The 20,665-nt window shown below is 54.7% G+C and overlaps 1 protein-coding gene across 1 annotated transcript; it reads left to right on the top strand.

Moving 5' to 3' along the window:
• The first annotated feature begins 2,397 nt into the window (after positions 1-2,397).
• On the top strand, positions 2,398-19,457 carry LOC122101299 (PTTG1 interacting protein). The gene is made up of 6 exons (XM_042671652.1): positions 2,398-2,552; positions 7,841-7,893; positions 8,549-8,657; positions 13,679-13,850; positions 14,849-14,895; positions 17,828-19,457. The coding sequence occupies exons 1-6, from the start codon at positions 2,438-2,440 to the stop codon at positions 17,863-17,865; spliced, it is 534 nt and encodes a 177-aa protein (XP_042527586.1). The 5' UTR covers positions 2,398-2,437; the 3' UTR covers positions 17,866-19,457.
• Positions 19,458-20,665: the final 1,208 nt, after the last annotated feature.

Genomic DNA, 20,665 nt, shown 5'->3' with positions numbered 1-20,665 from the left:
CCACTGGACGGCTCCGTGTGGTGACCACTCCAGCACACACACACACACACACACACAACACCCACTGGACGGCTCCGGGTGGTGACCGCTCCAGCACACACACACACACACACACACACACAAAACACCCACTGGGCAGCTCTGTGTGGTGACTGCTCCAGCACACACACACACACACACACACACACGCACACGGGACACCCACGGGACGGCTCTGGGTGGTGACCGCTGCCTCCAGCACCCTGTCCAGGCACTGTGGCCGATGCAGTCCTAGTCCTTGCATTCTCAAACGAGCTCCGTCACAGGAGACTGGGCTATTTCTGTTTGCTTTGATGCAGGAGCACACCAAGGCCACAGTGCCCTCCTGACCGAAGTCCAGCTTTCCTCTGTCAGGGTGGAGGGCAGCGTCAGCGGAGCGTGTGGTGCCCTCTGGACACCTCCCACTCCACACAGCTGGGTCTCGCCACATCCGCCCCACAGTCCCGCTCTCCCCCCATCCTGCCCCTGCGCCCTGGGTGGGCACAGAGCAGGTACAGAATATGACTGAGAACCTCAGGATCCAGAAGACCAGAAGGACAAAGATGGCAAAGACCGTTGTCCGTGGGTGGGGTATCTAGCTGTTCTCCAGTTCTCGGTACTATGTCCTATGTGCGAGACTCCACCCCAGAAGAGCAGGAAGATAAGAGTGATTTGTGGAGGGTTGAGGTGGGCAGGTAGGCCCGCAAGGCCTGAGTGGTGCCTGCCAGGACCAGGAGGAGTAGGTTATTGGGTGGCAGGAAACTGAGATGCTCCCTCCCCAAATGTGTGTCAACTGCACAGTGGCTGCCAGGTTGTGGGAAGGCTTCCCTGCCCGTCTGATCCTGAGCCAGGAGAAGGGCGTGCACACATCCTTCCTTACCATGTAGAAGGTTGTGCTGCTGCTGCTCTTGATGGCAGAGCCCACGCCGACCTGCTCTGCAGCCAGCACAGGCTGCTAGGGTTGCAACTCTGGAGTGGGCAAAACCTGTGGAGTGTTCCAGCTCAGCGGCAGACTCTGCCTGCCAGTGCTGCACCTTCACCACCAGCACCTGCAGCCTGGGAAGAGGGCCATGGACAACCAAAGATGATTGTGAAGAACTCTATTCAGAAGAGAAGCATTGTGTGTGCCGTCAGTCTTTTCTAGCTTTTATTATTTCTTGTTGTTGTTGGTCATGGGCTTCAAGCCTGAGCGCTGTCCCTCAGCTCTTCAGCTCAAGGCTAGTGCTCTACCACCTGAGCCCTAGCCCACTTCCAGTTTATTGAAGAGTCTCGTGGACTTCCCTGCGCAGGCTGGCTTTGAACTGTGATCCTCAGATTTCAGCCTCCTGAGTAGCTAGGACGACAGGCGTGAGCCACCAGCATCCAGCTTTTTTCTTGTTTTTTAAGAATTTTTCTCCCCAAGTACTCTTAAGCTTTATCTTCACCAACAGGCCAGACTTGTGGAGAACCACTCTTTCTCAGGCTGTAACCCTTTTCAGGAGACAGTTTATCAAATAACCTGGTTCTAGGATGCTTCTACCCCCAAATTCTAAACCTGTCACAGGTGTAGATATATAATTTCTTCTTCTTTGTTACCCAGCTATTTCGTTCTCCCTTCTCCAGCGTGGCCCCTCCTGCCACCGTGGCTCTGACGCTCGGGGTCCTCATGGCGCCTGCTCTGATGGTTAGTGCTGTTACAACTGGGCCCCGTGGTCACGGGGAGGCCTCGGGCGTAGGAGGGCTGGGGCGGAGCCTGCCTGCGGGGCAGCCCGCGCCTGGAAGGGTCGGCGGATCTTCCTCTGGCCCAGGGAGGGTGAGGCTCCCAGGGCGGAGCGTGGAGCCCGGGAACTTCCCGCACCAGCCCCTCGGGGCGGACAGGCCCCTGGAGGGGGGTCCCCCAGTGACCCGGCCCGTGACCCCACCCCCGCCAGTAACCCCGCCCCTCCACTGACCCCGCCCCACCCGTGACCCCACCCGCCTATGTCCCCACCCCCCGCCCGTGACCCCGCTCCTGCCAGTGACCTCCACCCACAGCCAGTGGCCCCACCCGGTGATCCCCACCCCCTGCCAGTGACCCCCCCACCCGTGACCCCGTCCCGCCCGTGACCCCACCCACCGCCAGTGACCGGGCGGGCTCACGCCTGTCATCCCGGCTCTCGAGGGCTGAGAGCCGAGGACCGCGGTTCGAAGCCCGCCGGGGCGAGGTGGGGGGGAGGGGTCCCGGCCCGGTCCTCCGCCGCGCATGCGCACTGGGCAGCAGCCACGCCCAGACGCGGCGGCGGCCGAGGGGCGGGGCTCGCCGGGCTCGCGCCTGCGCCGTCGCCCGGCCCCGCCCCCGCGCGCCTCCGGCGCCGCGGCTCCTCAGGGCGCGGACGGCGCGAGCGACGTTGGCGGCGGGCGGCGGGCTCGGTTCTCGTCTCGGCCGCTGACGGGGCCGGCCATGGCGCCCGGCGGGACCCGCGGCCGGACGCCGCGCTGGGGGCTGCGCCTGGGCGGCGCCGCGCTCTTCCTGCTGCTGCTCCTGGAGGCCGCCGCGCAGGACGCGCCGGGAGCGGGTGAGGCGGGCGCGGCCGGGGCGGGGGGCCCGGGGCGGCGGGGCGGGGGGGCGGGGGGCCCGGGGAGGCCGGGGCGGGGGGCCCGGGGCGGCGGGGCGGGGGGCCCGGGGAGGCCGGGGCGGGGGGCCCGGGGAGGCCGGGGCGGGGGGCCCGGGGAGGCCGGGGCGGGGGGCCCGGGGAGGCGGGGCGGGGGGGCCCGGGGAGGCCGGGGCGGGGGGCCCGGGGAGGCGGGGCGGGGGGGCCCGGGGAGGCCGGGGCGGGGGGCCCGGGGAGGCGGGGCGGGGGGCCCGGGGAGGCCAGGGCGGGGGAGGCCGGGGCGGGGGGCCCGGGGAGGCCGGGGCGGGGGGGCCCGGGGAGGCCCGGGGAGGCCGGGGCGGGGGGGCCCGGGGAGGCCCGGGGAGGCCGGGGCGGGGGGGCCCGGGGAGGCTGGGGCGGCGGGGCGGGGGAGGCCGGGGCGGGGTCCCGGGGAGGGGGGGGGCGGGGGGGCGGGGGGCCCGGGGAGGCCGGGGCGGGGGAGGCCGGGGCGGCGGGGCGGGGGAGGCCGGGGCAGCGGGGCGGGGGGCCCGGGGAGGCCGGGGCGGGGGAGGCCGGGGCGGCGGGGCGGCGGGGCGGGGGAGGCCGGGGCGGCGGGGCGGGGGAGGCCGGGGCGGCGGGGCGGGGGAGGCCGGGGCGGCGGGGCGGGGGGGCCCGGGGCGGGGGGGGGGGGCTCGGGGAGGCTGGGGCGGCGGGGCGGGGGAGGCCGGGGCGGCGGGGCGGGAGGGGGGGCCCGGGGCGGGGGGGGGCTCGGCCCGGGAGGCAGGGGAAGCCCGGTGGTCGGGGAGGCCCGGGAGGCCGGGGGGGGGGGGGGGGCTCGGCCGGGGAGGCCGGGGGAGGGGAGCTCGGCCCGGGGGGGTCGGGGAGGCCGGGGGGGGGGGGGTTTGGGCGGTGTCCCGGGCGCCGTCCCCCCTTCGGGACGCAGGGACGTGGAGCCACCCGAGTCGGTTTCCTCGCCTTCCCCGGGGTGGGCCCCGCGGACACCCACAGCTTCCCTGGGACACCGACCCTGACCCTGGCCTCTGGACGAGGGCTCCGGACGAGGGGTCCGGGGAGGCCCGGCCCGCGCCAAGCCGGCGGGGCTCCGGAGGGTGACGCCCGGCCCTGGACCCCGGGTCCCCGGCCCCCTCCGCGGCTCCGAGCTGGGCTCTGCGTGGGACCAGCTGGGCCCGCGTCCCCGTGCGTGTGCGTGTGTGCATGTGTGTATGTCACTCCCGTGGTTCGTAGAGCCGCAGACACTCCATGACTTGCTTCACAACCTCCAGTTAAGGCGGGATCGGGCCTAGCTCAGGAGCCGGGCATCTTCCTCCACCCTCAGCTTCCCTCCACCTTGAGCTGGCCTGGCCCGTCTGTGATCAGTGTGGAGGTTGCCAATTCCTGCTGTCTTAGGCTGTGTGAGGAGGGGCTGACTGGTACTGCGCAGGGGTCCGGGGCACAAGCTGGGTTCTGGGCACAAGTGCAGCTGAGTGCTTTTCATCCCACAGATTATCAGTGGCTGGAGGGTGTGTTTGCTTACACTGCTGGAGTGCACGCCAAGGCCTGGGTGGCAGCTGTTCCTGGTTTCTGTTCTGGCTTCTGAAGGGCAGCTGGATGTCCTCCAGACGCATTCCTTCTTTGTGTCCTCTCTGGGTGGCAACTACACTCGTTGGGGACGCCTGGGGAGCGGGCATTAGGGTCACTCCCGTGCGGCTGCTTTCTGCCCAGGCACCCAGATGGGCACTGTTTAGAGCACTGCTGTTCTCCACACACAGTTGGAGTTCTAAGTACTGATGAGTAATTTTAGTCTTTACAAGAAAGACTGCACAAACCATACTAATCCAAAACACACCCTTTGAATATTGCTTTGTGTGCGTTGTTGGAGGTAGACATTGTGAACCCATGAACCATATGAAATTTGGACTCAACCTTGTCGGTAAGCTTCATCTGGGGAAAGGCAAGCCCCCACAGGAGCTTCCTCACCGGGAAGTGTGGTTTAGAGCCGGATCTGTACTTCTCCCGCCCCCTCCCCAAGAAACTGCTCTGCACACTTGTGATGTAGGGGCCTTGCCTCTTCTTGCTTCTTGTGCCTCTGCCCTCACCTGAAGTGGACAGCATAACTGCTCTCCAGACGCCTGTGCTGAGTACTCCCTTGTAGAGTACTCACAACCTTGGGACAGAAACCCCAGTGACATTTACACTTCTTTGCCTATGGCAGTGCGTCCTTTTTTTTATTTAATCAATATTGACTGTACTGAAACTTGGAAAGCACTCAAGTGAGTCATGGTTTATGGTATCCTAACAGGGGAACTTTTGTCTTCTTGTTCATCCAATTTCTAAAGGGAACGAGTCTGGAAGTTTTTAAAAATCAATAAATAGGTGGCTCATGCCTGTAGTCCTAGCAGTGTAAGTGGCTAAGATATAGAGACCACTCTGGGCAGAAAAGCTTGCTAGACTTCATTTCTAAAATAACCACCAAAGCTGGGTGCCAATGTAATTCTAGCTGTTCAGGAGGCTGAGATCTAAGGCTCTTGATTCAAAGCCTGCCTGGGGCAGGAGAGTCTGTGAGACTTTTATCACCAATAAACTACCCAGAAAAAGCTGGAAGTGGCACTGTGGCTCAGGTGGTAGAGTACTAGCCTTGAGCAAAAGAAGCTCAAGGACAGCACCCAGGGTGAGAGACTAGGGACCAATGAAAAAACAACCAGCAAAAAGCAGGGCTGAAAGTGTGATTCAAGTAGTAGCAGGCCAGACAAGCAAGTTCTAAGGCCCTGAATTCAAGCCTCAGTACCACCAAAAAACAAAGCAATCTAAGCTGAAACCTCAAAATCGTAAGACCTCTAAAGTCAGGCATTTACATTCAGTTCCACACTTAAGAAATATAAATGCTTTCTTTTATATCCCACAGCACATGATTTTCTCCATCTTATGATGAGGTCAGAGATCCAGTGTGGCTCTGAGAAACGCACACTAGTTTTCTGGAGAGCAGGGGCCATAGGCCAGTGCATTCCCTTCTTGCTGCACAGGTCGGAGCTTTCCGCACAGGGAGCCAAACAAACCTTCCCAAGCCTGGAATTCTTTTAAAGCTGACTGTCCCAACGCTTGTGTTTCCTGATACTGAAGACAGGCCTTGTTCTTGGCCTGTAGAAGAGGAGGAGGAGCAGGCTGGGCAGCCAGCCTGCTTCTTTGTCCTGGCCTCTTGTTGACTCATACTGGCCAGTAATCAAGAGGCCCAAGGGTAGACAGAATTGAGGGTGTGTCTCTCCAGGTTTATTTCTTTCAGTTCACACAGTGTTATGAAAACAAAGATCCTGTGCCTCTTCCTCACCGAGCACTAACCAGAAGGAGGAGTCTCCTTTCTTTTAGTAGAGAATGTGTGTCCAAAGGCTGAGAGTGGATGTGTTAAGCATACCATGTGTCTCCCTCCCAAGGGGAAGAGCGGGATCTCAGCCTGGGCACTGGAGGAGCGTGCCCGAGTCCCAGTGGCCTTTTGTTGCCTGGATGTTTGTACCACGCCTTCCATCTACTAGTTCGGTAAAATAGCTGGTGTCTTCATTTTTTTAATTGACAAACTATAATTGCTTGTTATTTTAGCCAAACTTACGAGCAAGTTGTTGAGGAGGCCTTGTACTCCAAATTCTTCAAAAGTCATTTCTCCAAGGTGGAGGGCTTCCTTCTGCACAAGTGGAACATAATTACCAAAATCTGCACATTGAAGATAGATGAGGTCCTTGAATGCTTGGTTTAGCATACAGACCATACGCAGACCTCAGCCAGCTACCAAACCCCTGACATCCAGGACCACAAGGTACCTGAGTTGTTGTCTCCAACCTCCAGTGCCTGGAACCAGCTCCTTTGTCTGTTGTCTTTTGAGGATCTCAATTTGGTATTGTCGTTCTGAGTTTGTGGCAGCTTCTGAGAGCACCACAATCCATATGCCAGGGGTGGGAAAGTCAGGGAGCCACCTTGAGCTTTTCACCTCCACAGTCCTCCATAGGTGTGCAACTCAGGAGACAGAGCCACTCTCGTTCTACACCATCCCTGCTAGTAACCAGCGCCCAGCGTTTTTGTTCTAACAATGAAACACAGAAAACTTAGGTGTGCCTTTGGATGAGTTAGTCCTGTGTGGCCCAGGCACCTGTCCAGATGCAGAATGCGCCCCCCCCCCCCCCCCAGCCCACCTGTCTGCATGCTGGGTGGATAGGTTCCCTTAGTGCACAGTGTGTGCAAGGGTTCTTTCTGCTCCGGGCCTTAAAAGACCATCCGTTTTGCTCTTGTCTCCACAGTTAAATAGTGTTGGGTCTTGTTTGGCTGTTCACCTCCTGGAGTTAGACATGTGGACATCTGCAATGTGCAGCTGTAAAAATATAGTTGGTGTGCACACACCTGCCCAGGTGTAGCTGCATGTGTATTCTAACTTGGATAAAATACCCAGGGTGGAATTATGGAATTACCGAAAGGGCACCTGTTGTTTTGTCAGCAGCTGCAGCCATTTGGGGAAAGGTTTGAGCTAAAATCCCTGCCAGCCCCACCTGAGCCTGTCCGTCCCTTCAGTTATAGGCGTTCTGTGTCTCACTGCAGTTTTAATTCGCCTTACTTCAGCAACCAGTAGTACATAGACAGCTAGATAGGACGTATGTTGTAACTTTTTAGAGAGGGAGGGTGAGGCCTTTTCTCAAAGTGTGTGTGTGTGTGTGTGTTCGGGTGGGGGGATGCTGCTAGGTGCTGTTTGAGTGCATGTGGGGAAGGCTTCCCTCACTGTTTCTTTTCTCCTGATGGGCTCTGTTCTGTGGCTGTTGAGCGCGGTGTGCCCTTTCCTGTAGCACTGAGCTGTGCAGAGGAGGTGAGTCTGCCCCGGGCTCCTCTTGGCTGCCACAGCACTTCCCTTGTGCTTGGGGAGTGTTCCCCTGTCCAGGACCCAGGAGGATTAGAGCGAAGTCAATGTGCATACTGTGCTTCTGGCCATTATCACAATATTGCTGTGATCTTGTCTCCCAGGAGAGTGTGCTGTTTGGGCTAATGATGGGGAAGTCACCTGGCACACCTGTTTTCAGGGAGAGCTGTTACATCTGGAATCTTCCTTTCTGGAGGAGAGCCACATTCTGGCTCTTCCCAAAGGCCTGTGGGCAGCAGTCACTTGACTGGACACTGAAGCAGGCTGGCTCCAGGAAAGTTGGTGACTTAAGTCAGAGGGTCACAGCATTGGCATTCTGTGCTTGTGCTGGGTCTGGCACCTCTTTGATCTAGTGCCCTTGGTGACGCTCTCGTTTCCCCCACAGGTTGTTCTCAGAATACAAACAGATCTTGTGAAGAATGCCTGAAGAATGTCTCGGTGAGTGGTGTGGTGGGGAGCAGGCCCGAGGCAGACCTGTTTCCTCAGCTCTGGGAGGCTCGACAGTTGCTAAAGATGACTCCAGCCTTTGGAAACAGGCTGCCCCTGACCGTGGTCACTGACCCTGCCTTCACTCCTACTTCAGGCGGGACCCTCCCTGGAGCTAGCTGAGAAACATATGGTATGCTGGTATTAGTAGATGAGGCCTAGACTGCAGTTGGTACACCGCCACTTGCCTATGACCAGGCTTTCTGTGTAAACTTGAGAGGTCTGTTGGGCTATGACACCATGTGGCAGAAGGTCTAATATGTGATGGCACTCAGAGGACCTGCCCGTCTCTGCAGTGCAGTGCTGTGGGGCCGGCGCCCTGGCCATGGTTGTGCTATGGTACCTGTGCTTTTTCAGAGCTGTCAGGAGCCATTTCTCAGCTCCTCACACAGCAGTAGGAGAACAGGGCTCTGGTGAGAGGCAGCCATCTGGTCCACTGGAAAGACTTGGCTACTAGGTTTGAGTTTTTCTCCATGCAGGGTCACTGAGCATGGCATTGGGCATTCCTGAAGGGCAGCGAGGCCGAGACAAACCGTTTGGTGGCCAGGGTCTCTCCTCCTTTGGAGGTGCAGAGGGCCTCACGTCATCTGCTTGGTCGTTCTTTCAGTGTCTGTGGTGCAATACTAACAAGGCCTGTGTGGAGTACCCTGCGAGGAAAATCCTGCCGCCTAGTTCCCTTTGTGAGCTGAGTTCCGCACGATGGGGCGTTTGCTGGGGTAAGTTGTTTTCATTTAGGTGTTGCAGAGTGAGTGCTTTTTTGAAAGTTGTGGTTGGATGGTGACTAGTTAGCCTAACATGGTATAATCCCTGATATTAAGCAAGAGGTCGGAAAGTGGTGGCAGGCTAGAGCCCAGGCAAGTATCCAGGCTCCCCAGGATCATCCTGAGAGGGGCTGGAGAAAGGACATGCTGGAAGCTTTTGACTATCTCCCTTCAAGGCCGCCCTGGAAGCCCACATGTGGATTCCTGCCACCCGCCAAGGGCCCCTTTGGTGTGCACACTGCTTTCATGGCTGCAGTTGCTCTCACAGACACCGCCTCATGAGGAAACTAACACATAGTCCCTACCTTGCCTTTTAAATTAGTTGGAGTGTGTCTTGCTCCCTGGAGCTCACTCTTCTGCAGACCCCTCTGTGGCTTACTCCTTCCTTTCCTAGCTATTTCCTTTCTAGTCATTTCTATCTCAAAAGCCCAGTAAGCTTCTCTCTGAAAGGATCCCTGCTGAAGGCCAGAAGTGTGGGGTGGTGATTGTGGGGGCATGTGTACATGCCTGGTTCTGCCTATCATGTGTGTCTTCACACATGAAAGCCTGTGGCCTCCATCTTCACTATCTGCTCTCCAGAGCCTTTCCTTCCTCATGTGCAAAGATGGCTCTGGGGCCGGGAAACTGGCCGTGAAGCACTGACTGCTTTTGATTTTGCAATTTTATACTTTTTAGCCTAAGTCATAGGAAGACAGAACATATGATTAAAATCTTAAAGGCATCTGAGCAGATGTAACACCTTCTGATTTTAAAATGTTGGGGGCTGGGAAGGTGGCTCAGTGGCAGAGCGCTTGCCTTGCATGCCTGAGGCCCCGGGTTCGATTCCTCAGCACCACATAAGCAGAAAAAACTGGAAGTGGCGCTGTGGCTCAAGTGGTAGAGCGCTCGCCTTGAGCTGAAGAGCTGAGGGACAGCGCCCAGGCCCAGAGTTCAGGCCCCACGACCGGACCCAAAAAAAAAAAAAATGTTTGATGAGCTAAAAAGAAGTCCACTAGTCAATGCCAGTAGCTCATGTAAGGTATATTAAATAGGTAGGTTTCATTAGGTTGCCACTGAAGAGAATACCATGTGCTGTTCAGGCAGGAGAAGAAGTTTATTTACTGGACTGCTGCCCCCGCTGTGCATGGTGGAGAGGCATGGCTGAAAAAGAAGGGGAGACCCACCCCTTGGCCAGGACTTATCTAGGCCAGGGACAGGAAGAGGTGTGGCCAGGTGGGGAAAGGTGTGGCCACACTGGGTCCGGACATGACCTCAGGGTCTGGGACCCTCCTACGGTCAGGTGGGATGCTTGTGACCTAGCAGGAGGGGAAGGTGACTGCTTCCAGGTCTGCCAGTTAGCTAGGTAACAGATACTGGGCAGAAACTTAGCCAAGAGGTAGAGAGGTGTCCCTGTGTAGACCTTACAGCTCATACCCATAATACTAGCTACTCAGGAAGCTGTGATCTAGAGGATAGTAGTTCAAAGCCAGCCTAGACTAGAAATGTCACTAGACTCCATCTCCAAAGTAGCTAGCAAAAAGTAGGGCTGGAGACATGGTTCAGGTATTAGAGCACTGGCCTAGCAAGCATACATAGTCCTGAGTTCAAACCCCAATACTATTAAAACAACACCACCAAAAACTGCTAAATGAGTAGCTCACAAGAAGAGTATGTCAGAGTCTACCAGGGTGGGGACAGGCCTCCCCGTCGTCTGGCTCAGACCTGTAGTCTTAGCTACTCAAGAGGCTAAGATCTCCAGATTGTGGTTCAAAGCCAGCCATAAAACTCTTTTTTTTTTTTTTGGGGGGGGGGGGGGGTCTGGTTGTGGGGCCTGAACTCTGGGCTGGGCACTGTCCCTCAGCTCTTCAGCTCAAGGCTAGCGCTCTACCACTTGAGCCACAATGCCACTTCCGGCTTTTTTCTTTTTGCTTACGTGGTGCTGAGGAATTGAACCCAGGGCCTCAGGCGTGCAAGGCAAGTGCTCTACCACTGAGCCACCTTCCCAGCCCCAGCCATAAAACTCTTATATTCTGTTGACCAGCCAGAACTAGAAGTGGAGCTGTGGCTCAATGGTAGAGCTCTAGCCTTGAGCAAGAAAAAGCAAAGTTCAAGCCCTAGTACTGAAAAAGCTGAGTATAAGCCCTAATATTGCCTCCTCCCTCCAAAAAAAGAAGAATTCCAGTTGTGTGGCATTGGTTCTTGAATAAATTCAGTTTTAACTAGATAATGGGAACACATGCAAAATTAGTATAGGGAGTTCCTTAGCTCTGGTTTGAACTAGCTGGTGTAACATAAAGGGCTTTAGAAAAAGTAAAAAGAACCATCAAACTCATTATAGTTTGAGTCTGTCTGTGTAGCGTGGCTCTTCCAGGAAATCGTACCACCGAGTAGCACTAACTGGTGGCCATTTTCAGGCCCAGAGTATCCATAACTCTGAGATACAAAAGTGGCTGCTTCTTTATGGTCCTTTCTCATAGTCTGTGTGGTCTCCTGCTTCTCTGTGGTCCTTTCTCGTGGTCTGTGTGGTCTCGTGCTTCTCTGTGGTCCTTTCTCGTGGTCTGTGTGGTCTCCTGCTTCTCTGTGGTCTTTTCTCGTGGTCTGGTGATCTCCTGCTTCTCTGTGGTCCTTTCTCGTGATCTGTGTGGTCTCCTGCTTCTCTGTGGTCCTTTCTCGTGATCTGTGTGGTCTCCTGCTTCTCTGTGGTCCTTTCTCATGGTCTGTGTGGCCTCGTGCTTCTCTGTGGTCCTTTCTCGTGGTCTGTGTGATCTTGTGCTTCTCTGTGGTTCTTTCTCGTGGTCTGTGTGGTCTCCTGCTTCTCTGTGGTCCTTTCTCGTGGTCCATGTGGTCTCCTGCTTCTCTGTGGTCCTTTCTCGTGGTCTGTGTGGTCTCCTGCTTCTCTGGTCTTTTCTCGTGGTCTGTGTGGCCTCGTGCTTCTCTGTGGTTCTTTCTCGTGGTCTGTGTGGCCTCCTGCTTCTCTGTGGTCCTTTCTCGTGGTCTGCGTGGCCTCGTGCTTCTCTGTGGTCCTTTCTCGTGGTCTGTGTGGTCTCCTGCTTCTCTGTGGTCTTTTCTCGTGGTCTGTGTGGCCTCGTGCTTCTCTGTGGTCCTTTCTCATGGTCTGTGTGATCTCCTGCTTCTCTGTGGTCCTTTCTCGTGGTCTGTGTGATCTCCTGCTTCTCTGTGGTTCTTTCTCGTGGTCTGGGTGGCCTTCTGCTTCTCTGTGGTCCTTTCTCGTGGTCTGTGTGGTCTCCTGCTTCTCTGTGGTCTTTTCTCGTGGTCTGTGTGGCCTCGTGCTTCTCTGTGGTCCTTTCTCATGGTCTGTGTGATCTCCTGCTTCTCTGTGGTTCTTTCTCGTGGTCTGTGTGGCCTTGTGCTTCTCTGTGGTCCTTTCTCGTGGTCTGTGTGGTCTCCTGCTTCTCTGTGGTCCTTTCTCGTGGTCTGTGTGATCTCCTGCTTCTCTGTGGTTCTTTCTCGTGGTCTGTGTGATCTGCTTCTCTGTGGTTCTTTCTCGTGGTCTGGGTGGCCTTCTGCTTCTCTGTGGTCCTTTCTCGTGGTCTGTGTGGTCTCCTGCTTCTCTGTGGTCCTTTCTCGTGGTCTGTGTGATCTCCTGCTTCTCTGTGGTCCTTTCTCGTGGTCTGTGTGGTCTCCTGCTTCTCTGTGGTTCTTTCTCGTGGTCTGTGTGGCCTTCTGCTTCTCTGTGGTCCTTTCTCGTGGTCTGTGTGGTCTCCTGCTTCTCTGTGGTCTTTTCTCGTGGTCTGTGTGATCTCCTGCTTCTCTGTGGTCCTTTCTCGTGGTCTCTGTGGTCTCCTGCTTCTCTGTGGTCTTTTCTCGTGGTCTGTGTGGTCTCCTGCTTCTCTGTGGTTCTTTCTCGTGGTCTGTGTGGTCTCGTGCTTCTCTGTGGTCCTTTCTCGTGGTCTGTGTGGTCTCCTGCTTCTCTGTGGTCCTTTCTCGTGGTCTGTGTGGTCTCCTGCTTCTCTGTGGTTCTTTCTCGTGGTCTGTGTGGTCTCCTGCTTCTCTGTGGTTCTTTCTCGTGGTCTGTGTGGTCTCCTGCTTCTCTGTGGTTCTTTCTCGTGGTCTGTGTGGTCTCCTGCTTCTCTGTGGTCCTTTCTCGTGGTCTGAGTGGTCTATACTTCTCTGTGGTCCTTTCTCCTGGTCTGGGTGGCCTCCTGCTTCTCTGTGGTCCTTTCTTGTGGGCTGTATGGCTTCATGTTCTTTGTGTCTAAATTAACTTTCTTTCCCTGGACAATAGGTATAATTTTGTTGACTGGCCAGGGCACGCACTTAAGCTCCATTTGCATGAGAGCCACTAAATGCAGATTCATTTGAATGAGAGCTACTAAAGTCAGATGCAGAGTATCTTAGTCTCAGTAGACAGTTTGGTCTTTTTCTTCTTTTTGGTTTCTGTTAACTTTCCTCAGATGTTTCCTCACAAGTATCTTTTTCTTTTTCTTTCTTTTTTTTTGGTCGGTCATGAGGCCTGAACTCTGGGCCTGGGCGCTGTCCCTCAGCTCTTCAGTTCAAGGCCAATGCTCTACCACTTGAGCCACAGCGCCACTTCTGGTTTTCTGGTGGTTTATTTGAGATAAGAGTCTCACTTTAAACTTTTCCTGCCCAGGCTGGCCTTGAACCACGATCCTCAGATCTCAGCCTCCTGAATAGGCTTACAGGTGTGACTCACCAGCACCTGGTGGCTCACAAAGCAAAAGAAAAAAAGGCTCAGAACCAGTGCCTAAGCCCTAGGTCTGGCACACAAAAAGTCACCCTGTCCCTTCAATTCACTGATAATAATCTAGAAGTGTTTTAAGGCAAACGGTGGCTGAAGGAATCCGAGGGCACCATAGACCCACAGCAGGTGGAGGCGGGACCGCCTTGGGCCCTGTGATCCACGATTGTTGGTGGGGTGAGAGTAGTGCTCTTGGAGGCGGGTGTGAGCTTGGCATGGTGCTCATGGGGGTGGATGGGCTCTGACATGGGACTGACTGCACACGCTGGGCTTTCAGTGAATTTTGAGGCGCTGATTATCGTCATGTCGGTGCTGGGAGGCTCCATCCTCCTCAGCATTGTTGTCTGTTGCTGCTGCTGCTGCCGCAAGAAGAAGGGCAGGAAGCCAGACAAGAGCGACGAGCGGGCCATGAGAGAGCAAGAGGAGAGGAGAGTCCGACAGGAAGAGAGGTGAGCTCTCAGTGGTTTCTGTCCCGATCTGGAGAGACGGGGGATGATGCTGGGCTCATGAGCTTTGCAAACTAGGTCTGTTTCCTGTCTTGGATAAAGGAGGATGACAGCTGACAGTGCCGCCTGCCTAGAGGTCTGTTTGCTATGTTGGGCTGCCCTTACTGCTGTCTGGGTGGCCCAGGCCTTGGATAACGAGGAGCACTGAGGTTGGGAGGATGCTCGGGGCTCAGTCGTCTCCCTGGTGCTTTACAGAGTTCGGCTGTGCTCCTGGTTCTGAGGATACCATACTTCTCTCCTGAGTGCTGGGCCTGGGAGGAGTCCTCCCCTGGCAGGCTGGCACCTGAAGTCAGGTGCTACTAAGTAGATGCTCAGTGCATTTTCCTTCTGTGAAAAGAACTTTTAAAGATGATATTAGGCATTTGACATTTTTTTGTAATGTAGGCTGGCCACGGTTTCCTCATCCTTCTGCTTCAGCCTCCTGAGTGCCGGAGTTGCAGATATGTACCATCAAGCCTGAACCTAGTTTATTGGAAAGAATAGAATTATTGAGCCAGATGCTGGTGGCTCAAGCCTATAATCCTAGCTACTCACGAGGCTAAGATCCGAGGATTGTGGTTCCAGGCCATCCCCAGTAGTACAGTTGGTGACACTCTTATCTCCAATAAACTACTAAAAAAAATGGAAAAGGAGCTATGGCTCAAGTGGTACTGTGCTAGCCTTGCGCAAAAGCAGCTCAGGGACAGTGTCCAGACTCTGAGTTCAAGCCCCAGGACTGACACATACGTGTGCACACATACACAAGAAGAGAATTAGCCTCAAGAGACTCTCTTTGTTGACACTTTGCTGGTCCTGGGGTGGTGATCTCATGGTCAGGCACACCCCACTTTATTTTGGGAAGCTGGAGAAAAGCCACCAAAGGAAGAAACCGTAAGGACCCCTTCGAGGTGACCTTGCATGCTCTAGTTTGATGCTACTTGATACTGCTTTTTATTTTTTAGGAGAGCAGAGATGAAGTCAAGACACGATGAAATCAGGAAAAAATATGGTAAGAGTCAGTGGTTTCTCTTAGACTGGCTGGGAGGCGCCAGCCATGGGACTTTGATCTGTGACTGTGCAGCTGGGCATCACTCAGGGCCCTGAGCCTCTCCCACAAGGCCAGCAGCTGGTTCTCACCATCACATTCCCGGGCAATGGGTGAAGTATGCCCATGCATCACCGCAGAACATTTGTTATTAAATCATTAATATTCCAATTCGACCATAGGGTGACCACAGACATGACTAAACCAAATAGTTCTCCTCTGCTTCACTTTTATGGGCTCAGATTAGGGGATTGGCTCTCTTAGGGGAGTTATGGGAAAATAAAAGAGCACATTCCAAGGGGTAGATGAAGAGAACTCAAGAATCACTAAGGTAAGCACATTGGTAACACATTACATACCAGGAATGACTGAGATAAATATCTATGAAGATTTCTCCTGTTTCTTGACTGGATTACTGAAAACTCATAGTCCTGCGTCTTTACGTACACTGGAGAAACAACCACACAGCCAGAGTTTTCCCTGGTGTTCACACTCGACTCACAGTCAGAGCTGTAGCCAGACAGTCCCCAGCACTCTCGGGCTCCCACAGCAAGCCTCACAAGGCTCTGTCTCAGCAGACGTGAGCCTGGGTCCATGATCACTCAGGGGAAGTATGGAGATTTCTAGGAGGACTGTCCATTCCTCTCAGCCTGCTTGCCTTAAAGTAGGCTACACTGCATAGGTTCTTGTCTCTGCAGCCCTTCACCCTCATGTGTTTCTGTCTCCTACGTACTTCATGTTGTCTGGTTTTGTTTGTAGCGATTTCTTCAGGGGGTGAACTTGAAGGAATGGAATGTGACCATATGTGCATGGGTACACCTTTTGTTCTGTTGAAATGAACTAGATGTAAAATGACTGATGCCCCCTAAGGCTCATGACAGTAACTAAACATTAAGCTAAACAGCTGCTCCTGCTAGTTTTCTGCAGTGGACTTTGGGGTTGCCTAGCCTCTCGCCTGCCTTCTCTGATGCAGCAGTCTGTAGTTGTGAGCTACTGTATTGGCCTTAACACTAGTCTCTAGACGTGGAGTATGATTAGGGAAGTTTGAAAGCTCTCCCCACAGATGCGTGTCTGAGACTTAGGTTTGTGTGAGATGCTGTTTTAGTGTGTATGTCAGTATCTCGTTTACCAGGGACATTATGATGTCACTGTGTGTGTGAGGTTTTCCTGCTGAGAAAAAAATACCTCAGATAAGCTGTTGACAGGAGGAAAGGTTGCTTTTGGCCCACACTGGCCATGGCCTCTGGCCACCAGGAAGCCCTCCAGCCTGCTTCCTCCAGCCAGGTCCCATCTCTAGTTTCCACCCCACCCACTCAGGCATCCATGTGAGCCAGTAGTGGATTAATCCTCGGATGACAGATCCACTCACCAAAAGTCTACCTCTGACCATTGCAGTAGGGACCAGATCTTCCACACAAGAGTTGGGGAGGACACTGGCTCTTCGAACCGTGGCTCTGATTGTCTTGGTCATCTGTGAGGAGTTGCAGCAGCAGCAAAATGGGGCTAGTAGGCTCTAGCTGAGATCGAAAATGCTCACAGGGTGGACCTGTTGAGGCCTCTGCCTTGTGGACCGGTGGTCTATTGGGTCTGGCCCCTCAACATCATACTACACTGAGTACTGAGGCTGGGCTGCCCGGCTGGGCTGGACTCCAGCCCTCGCGGTACCTAAAAGCCAGTGCCTGTCCCTTGCTGGACCTTGGCTGCTGGTGTCTCCAAGGCTGCTAGATGCCTTGCTCAGGGGTCCGATGGGCTTCTCAAAGGTCATGGTGTCCTACTTGAGCCTGCTTCTTTCTGACTGGCCCACTAGCTCCACTTCTCCCCAGCGCCGGTGCCTTGCCCGTGCCATTGCCCTGCCCCTGCCCTGCCCCTCCCCCAGGTTCCCAGGGTTCTGGGTGTGTGTAGATGCTTGGCTTCCAGTGCTGATACCCTGCCTTGTGGTGGGGGCACAGCCCCTACCCAGCCTTATGTGGGAAGCAGCCCGCTTTCCATGAAGTTGAAGCTTTTTGACATGGACAATCATTAATGTGAATCCTTGACAAGATGAATGGATATACTTCACCCAGCGCCCAGCACCCTGTGGAAGTCCCTCAGGTTTAGTGCTGACCTCCAGCATGGGCAGGGCCGTAGAGCCAAGTCTTCTGCCTCTCTTGACCCTGCTGTGTGGCTAAGCCGGTCCTGTAATTACACTGATGAGGTCAGCTCTGTGTGTGTGCTGTGCGTTCACGTGCGTGCGTGCGTGTGCGTGCATGCAGGGGAGCAGGATGTTGGTTGGAGAGAGATTGATTCCACAGTGTGAAGAAGGACTCCGAGGCATGGGTAAGCACACCAATGGGTTAAATTGGCATTGCATCAGGCACATGGCAACACTTGAGTTAATTTGGTAGTCTTCATTCTGCAGTTCAGCAGCAAATCTAAAGATGTTCATAGTTAGGATGGTTTTGCTTAGTTTGCTGTGTACTTTGTAGCCAGCCATTGTTGGGGGGAAAAAAAAACACTTGGCTTAACTTTTAATTTCTATTTATCAGCAACTGTGTGTTTGTTTCTTAACCCATTTTGGAGAAATGAAATTTTATTTCAGACTTTCATTTGCTTTCCTTTTGCTCTTTTGAGACAGTCTTGCTATGTTCCTCTAGGCCGGCCTTAAACTCATGATCCTTCTGCTTCAGCCTCCCAAGTGTTGGGATTATAGACCTGCAACACTACTTCTGGCTGAGTTCAGTTTTAAAGCCAACTGTGTTTGACTTCAATAAAGGTCAAGCTTAGATAATATCCAAATCTGTTTAGAACTCGTTTTTCTCACAAGCTCAGTAAATCTTACTATAAAATTAGCCATCTTACATTTGGCGAATGTTGTTTCCACTTGAGGAAGTATAAATTTGTCGTTTTTGTTTTTCAGGTCTCTTTAAAGAACAAAACCCATACGCGAAGTTTTAAAACAGCTACGGTGTACTACCTTTGGGCCAGGCAGTCCTAAAGCTTCCTGGGAGAACTGCCTCTCAGCACAGCCCGCAGGCAGACACCTGCGTGGGTGAGCCTCCCAGTGTCCAGCTGGGACAATCCTGCTCCTGTCTGCACGCTGTGGCCTTCCCTTTTCCCTTACTGCTGTTTCTGTAGCTAAGAGCTTCAGACGTGAAACTAACTGGGTTTCTCTGGAGGAAATGTATTTGTTTGCCACTTAGTGCAACTCAGTACAAGCCAAGTTGGACACACCCTTCCTGGCTCCCAGCTGCAGGAGCCTGCCCTGCTCTGCCCCAGGGGCACATGAGGGCCACCTGTCTGTCTGTTCATCCTGGGGAAGACTGATGTGTGTGTCTACCCATTTCTTCTAATTCTGGTGGCCTTTAGGAAAGCATCTCTGACAGTACTTTCTAGCCCATTTTTATTGAATAGTTTTGGAGGTAATCAAAATCACCTTAAGTCTCTTAAAAAGCATTTTAGATTCTCTCAAACAAAATATCACCAAAAAACTTAGATGTGAAATTTCAGGCCCTACAAGGTGGTATTTTTATATCTATCTTTAATAGACGATGAGTCACTTTCCCATGGAAACCCAGTTCTAAATGTGGTTTGAAGTCCTCTCTCAGGAGCGCCCCGTCTGCCTCCTGTCCAGCTGCTTTCACAGACGGGTGGTCCTGTGTCCTCCACGGGCCCTGGAACCCGACTCAGTTTCTCCTCTTGTCGGGCTGTGGAGGGGCTCATCATGGGGGAGGCTGGGGGGGGCATGTCCATCTAAGGAGGGTGAAGCCCATGTGGCCATGTGAATTGGAGGCAGGTGCGTGGGGTCCAGCCCGAGCAGAATCCCCACACTGCCCAGCTCCGTCACGCTTGACATTGGCCTCTGGAAGTGCCTCAGTGGGACTTGAGCCCTCCACAGTGCACGCTGCTTTAGCTCAAGAGATGTGACTTCAGCAACCACCATATGCTTGCTGGCAGGAAAGAGAGCAAGAGACACCCTCAAGTTACTGGACACTGAAGAAAATCAAAAATAGTCTCGCCAGATTGCTTTGAATTAAAGCCTTTGGGAAGGAGGCTGGCACGCGGGTGGATGTGCTAGTGAGCTCCCAGCGTTGTCCTGTGCGTCCGCCACGGAGCCTCCAGCACGTGCCACCTGTCACCACGCACGTGGCTGTCGGCTGCCATGCCGCCTCGCCCCTCTCCACCAGAGACTTTTCACAAACCTCTCATCTGTTATTTTTCTGACTTCTTGGGCTTTCGATTACAATTTAAAGTATTATAAATATTCCGGAATATTTTATATTTTCAGATTTTGACTTTCTACTATTTGTTGATAAAAGAAACTGAGATAGACCTTAGTGAACTTCGTATGGGCACAGTAGTTCATGTAAAGTCATGCTGTGCGTCGCTTCTGTTGCTGCGTGGAAGGTAGAGGTGCATTTGATCCTCACTTTGTGGAAACATGGCAGTCAGTCAGCCACAGGCCCGTGCCTTCCTCCACACCACACCAGTCACAACGCCGGAAGGTGCCTTGCTTTCTAACCTCTTTCCAATAAAATGGTTTCATACTGCTCTGATTGCCTATATGCGCCGTCTCTGTGGTGTGAGTCTGGGTAGGGCAGCAGGTCTCCACTCCAGGTGAGGGTGCACTGCTGGGTCCCCTCTGTGACCCCCAGAGTGCTGACCCTCATTGCTCAGTCCACCGACCAGACTGTCAGTGTCCTGCAGCCAGCTCCGCGGCCTGTGTCCTGCCCCCGATGTCTTCCTACCGGTGCTGGCACCTGGAGAGAGCCATGGCCATCACCACCAGCAGGCACCCCAGTGTGGTGTGCGGCTACCGACAGCCCTGCGCCTTTGCCCCTCACCCGATGAGCTCAGACATAAATCCTCCGTGCCTTCCGGGGAACCACCCCTCCAAGGCTGACAGATCCACTCATCCTGGGGGAAAATGGCACGGCAAATCTGCTTATTCAGTTAGTGACAACGCCTGTGCACACCAAACATTCTAGCTGGGGACAGGAAAATGGGATCCCACTGCGTGACCTCACATCCCTCCTCCACGTGAAGGGAATCCCACAGTGTCCTCGCGTCCCTCCTCCACGTGAAGGGAATCCTACCGCGTGACCTCGCGTCCCTCCTCCACCTGAAGGGAATCCCACAGTGACCTCACGTCCCTCCTCCACGTGAAGGGAATCCCAGTGTCCTCGCGTCCCTCCTCCACGTGAAGGGAATCCCAATGTCCTCGCATCCCTCCTCCACGTGAAGGGAATCCCACAGTGACCTCGCGTCCCTCCTCCACGTGAAGGGAATCCCACAGTGTCCTCGCGTCCCTCCTTCACGTGAAGGAATCCCACCGCGTGACCTCACATCCCTCCTCCACGTGAAGGGAATCCCACAGTGACCTCGTGTCCCTCCTCCACCTGAAGGGAATCCCACAGTGACCTCGCGTCCCTCCTCCACGTGAAGGGAATCCCAGTGTCCTCGCATCCCTCCTCCATGTGAAGGGAATCCCACAGTGTCCTCCCATCCCTCCTCCACGCGAAGGGAATCCCACCACGTGACCTCGTGTCCCTCCTCCATGTGAAGGGAATCCCACAGTGACCTCTTGTCCCTCCTTCACGTGAAGGGAATCCCACAGTGTCCCCGCGTCCCTCCTCCACGTGAAGGGAATCCCAGTGTCCTCGTGTCCCTCCTCCACGTGAAGGGAATCCCACAGTGTCCCCGCGTCCCTCCTCCACGTGAAGGGAATCCCAGTGTCCTCGTGTCCCTCCTCCACGTG

This window comes from Dipodomys spectabilis, unplaced genomic scaffold (genome assembly GCF_019054845.1).
Source record: "Dipodomys spectabilis isolate Male_0828 unplaced genomic scaffold, ASM1905484v1 ptg000652l, whole genome shotgun sequence".
Lineage (NCBI taxonomy): Eukaryota > Metazoa > Chordata > Mammalia > Rodentia > Heteromyidae > Dipodomys > Dipodomys spectabilis.
This window is presented reverse-complemented; position numbering and strand designations above follow the sequence as displayed.

Bases quoted from the DNA above. Each gene is read 5' to 3' on its own strand.
- LOC122101299 (XM_042671652.1), top strand. From the start codon at position 2,438: ATGGCGCCCGGCGGGACCCGCGGCCGGACGCCGCGCTGGGGGCTGCGC. The intron at 2,553-7,840 runs GTGAGGCGGGCG...TTTCCCCCACAG, and splicing joins GCAGGACGCGCCGGGAGCGG to GTTGTTCTCAGAATACAAAC. The intron at 8,658-13,678 runs GTAAGTTGTTTT...CTGGGCTTTCAG, and splicing joins ACGATGGGGCGTTTGCTGGG to TGAATTTTGAGGCGCTGATT.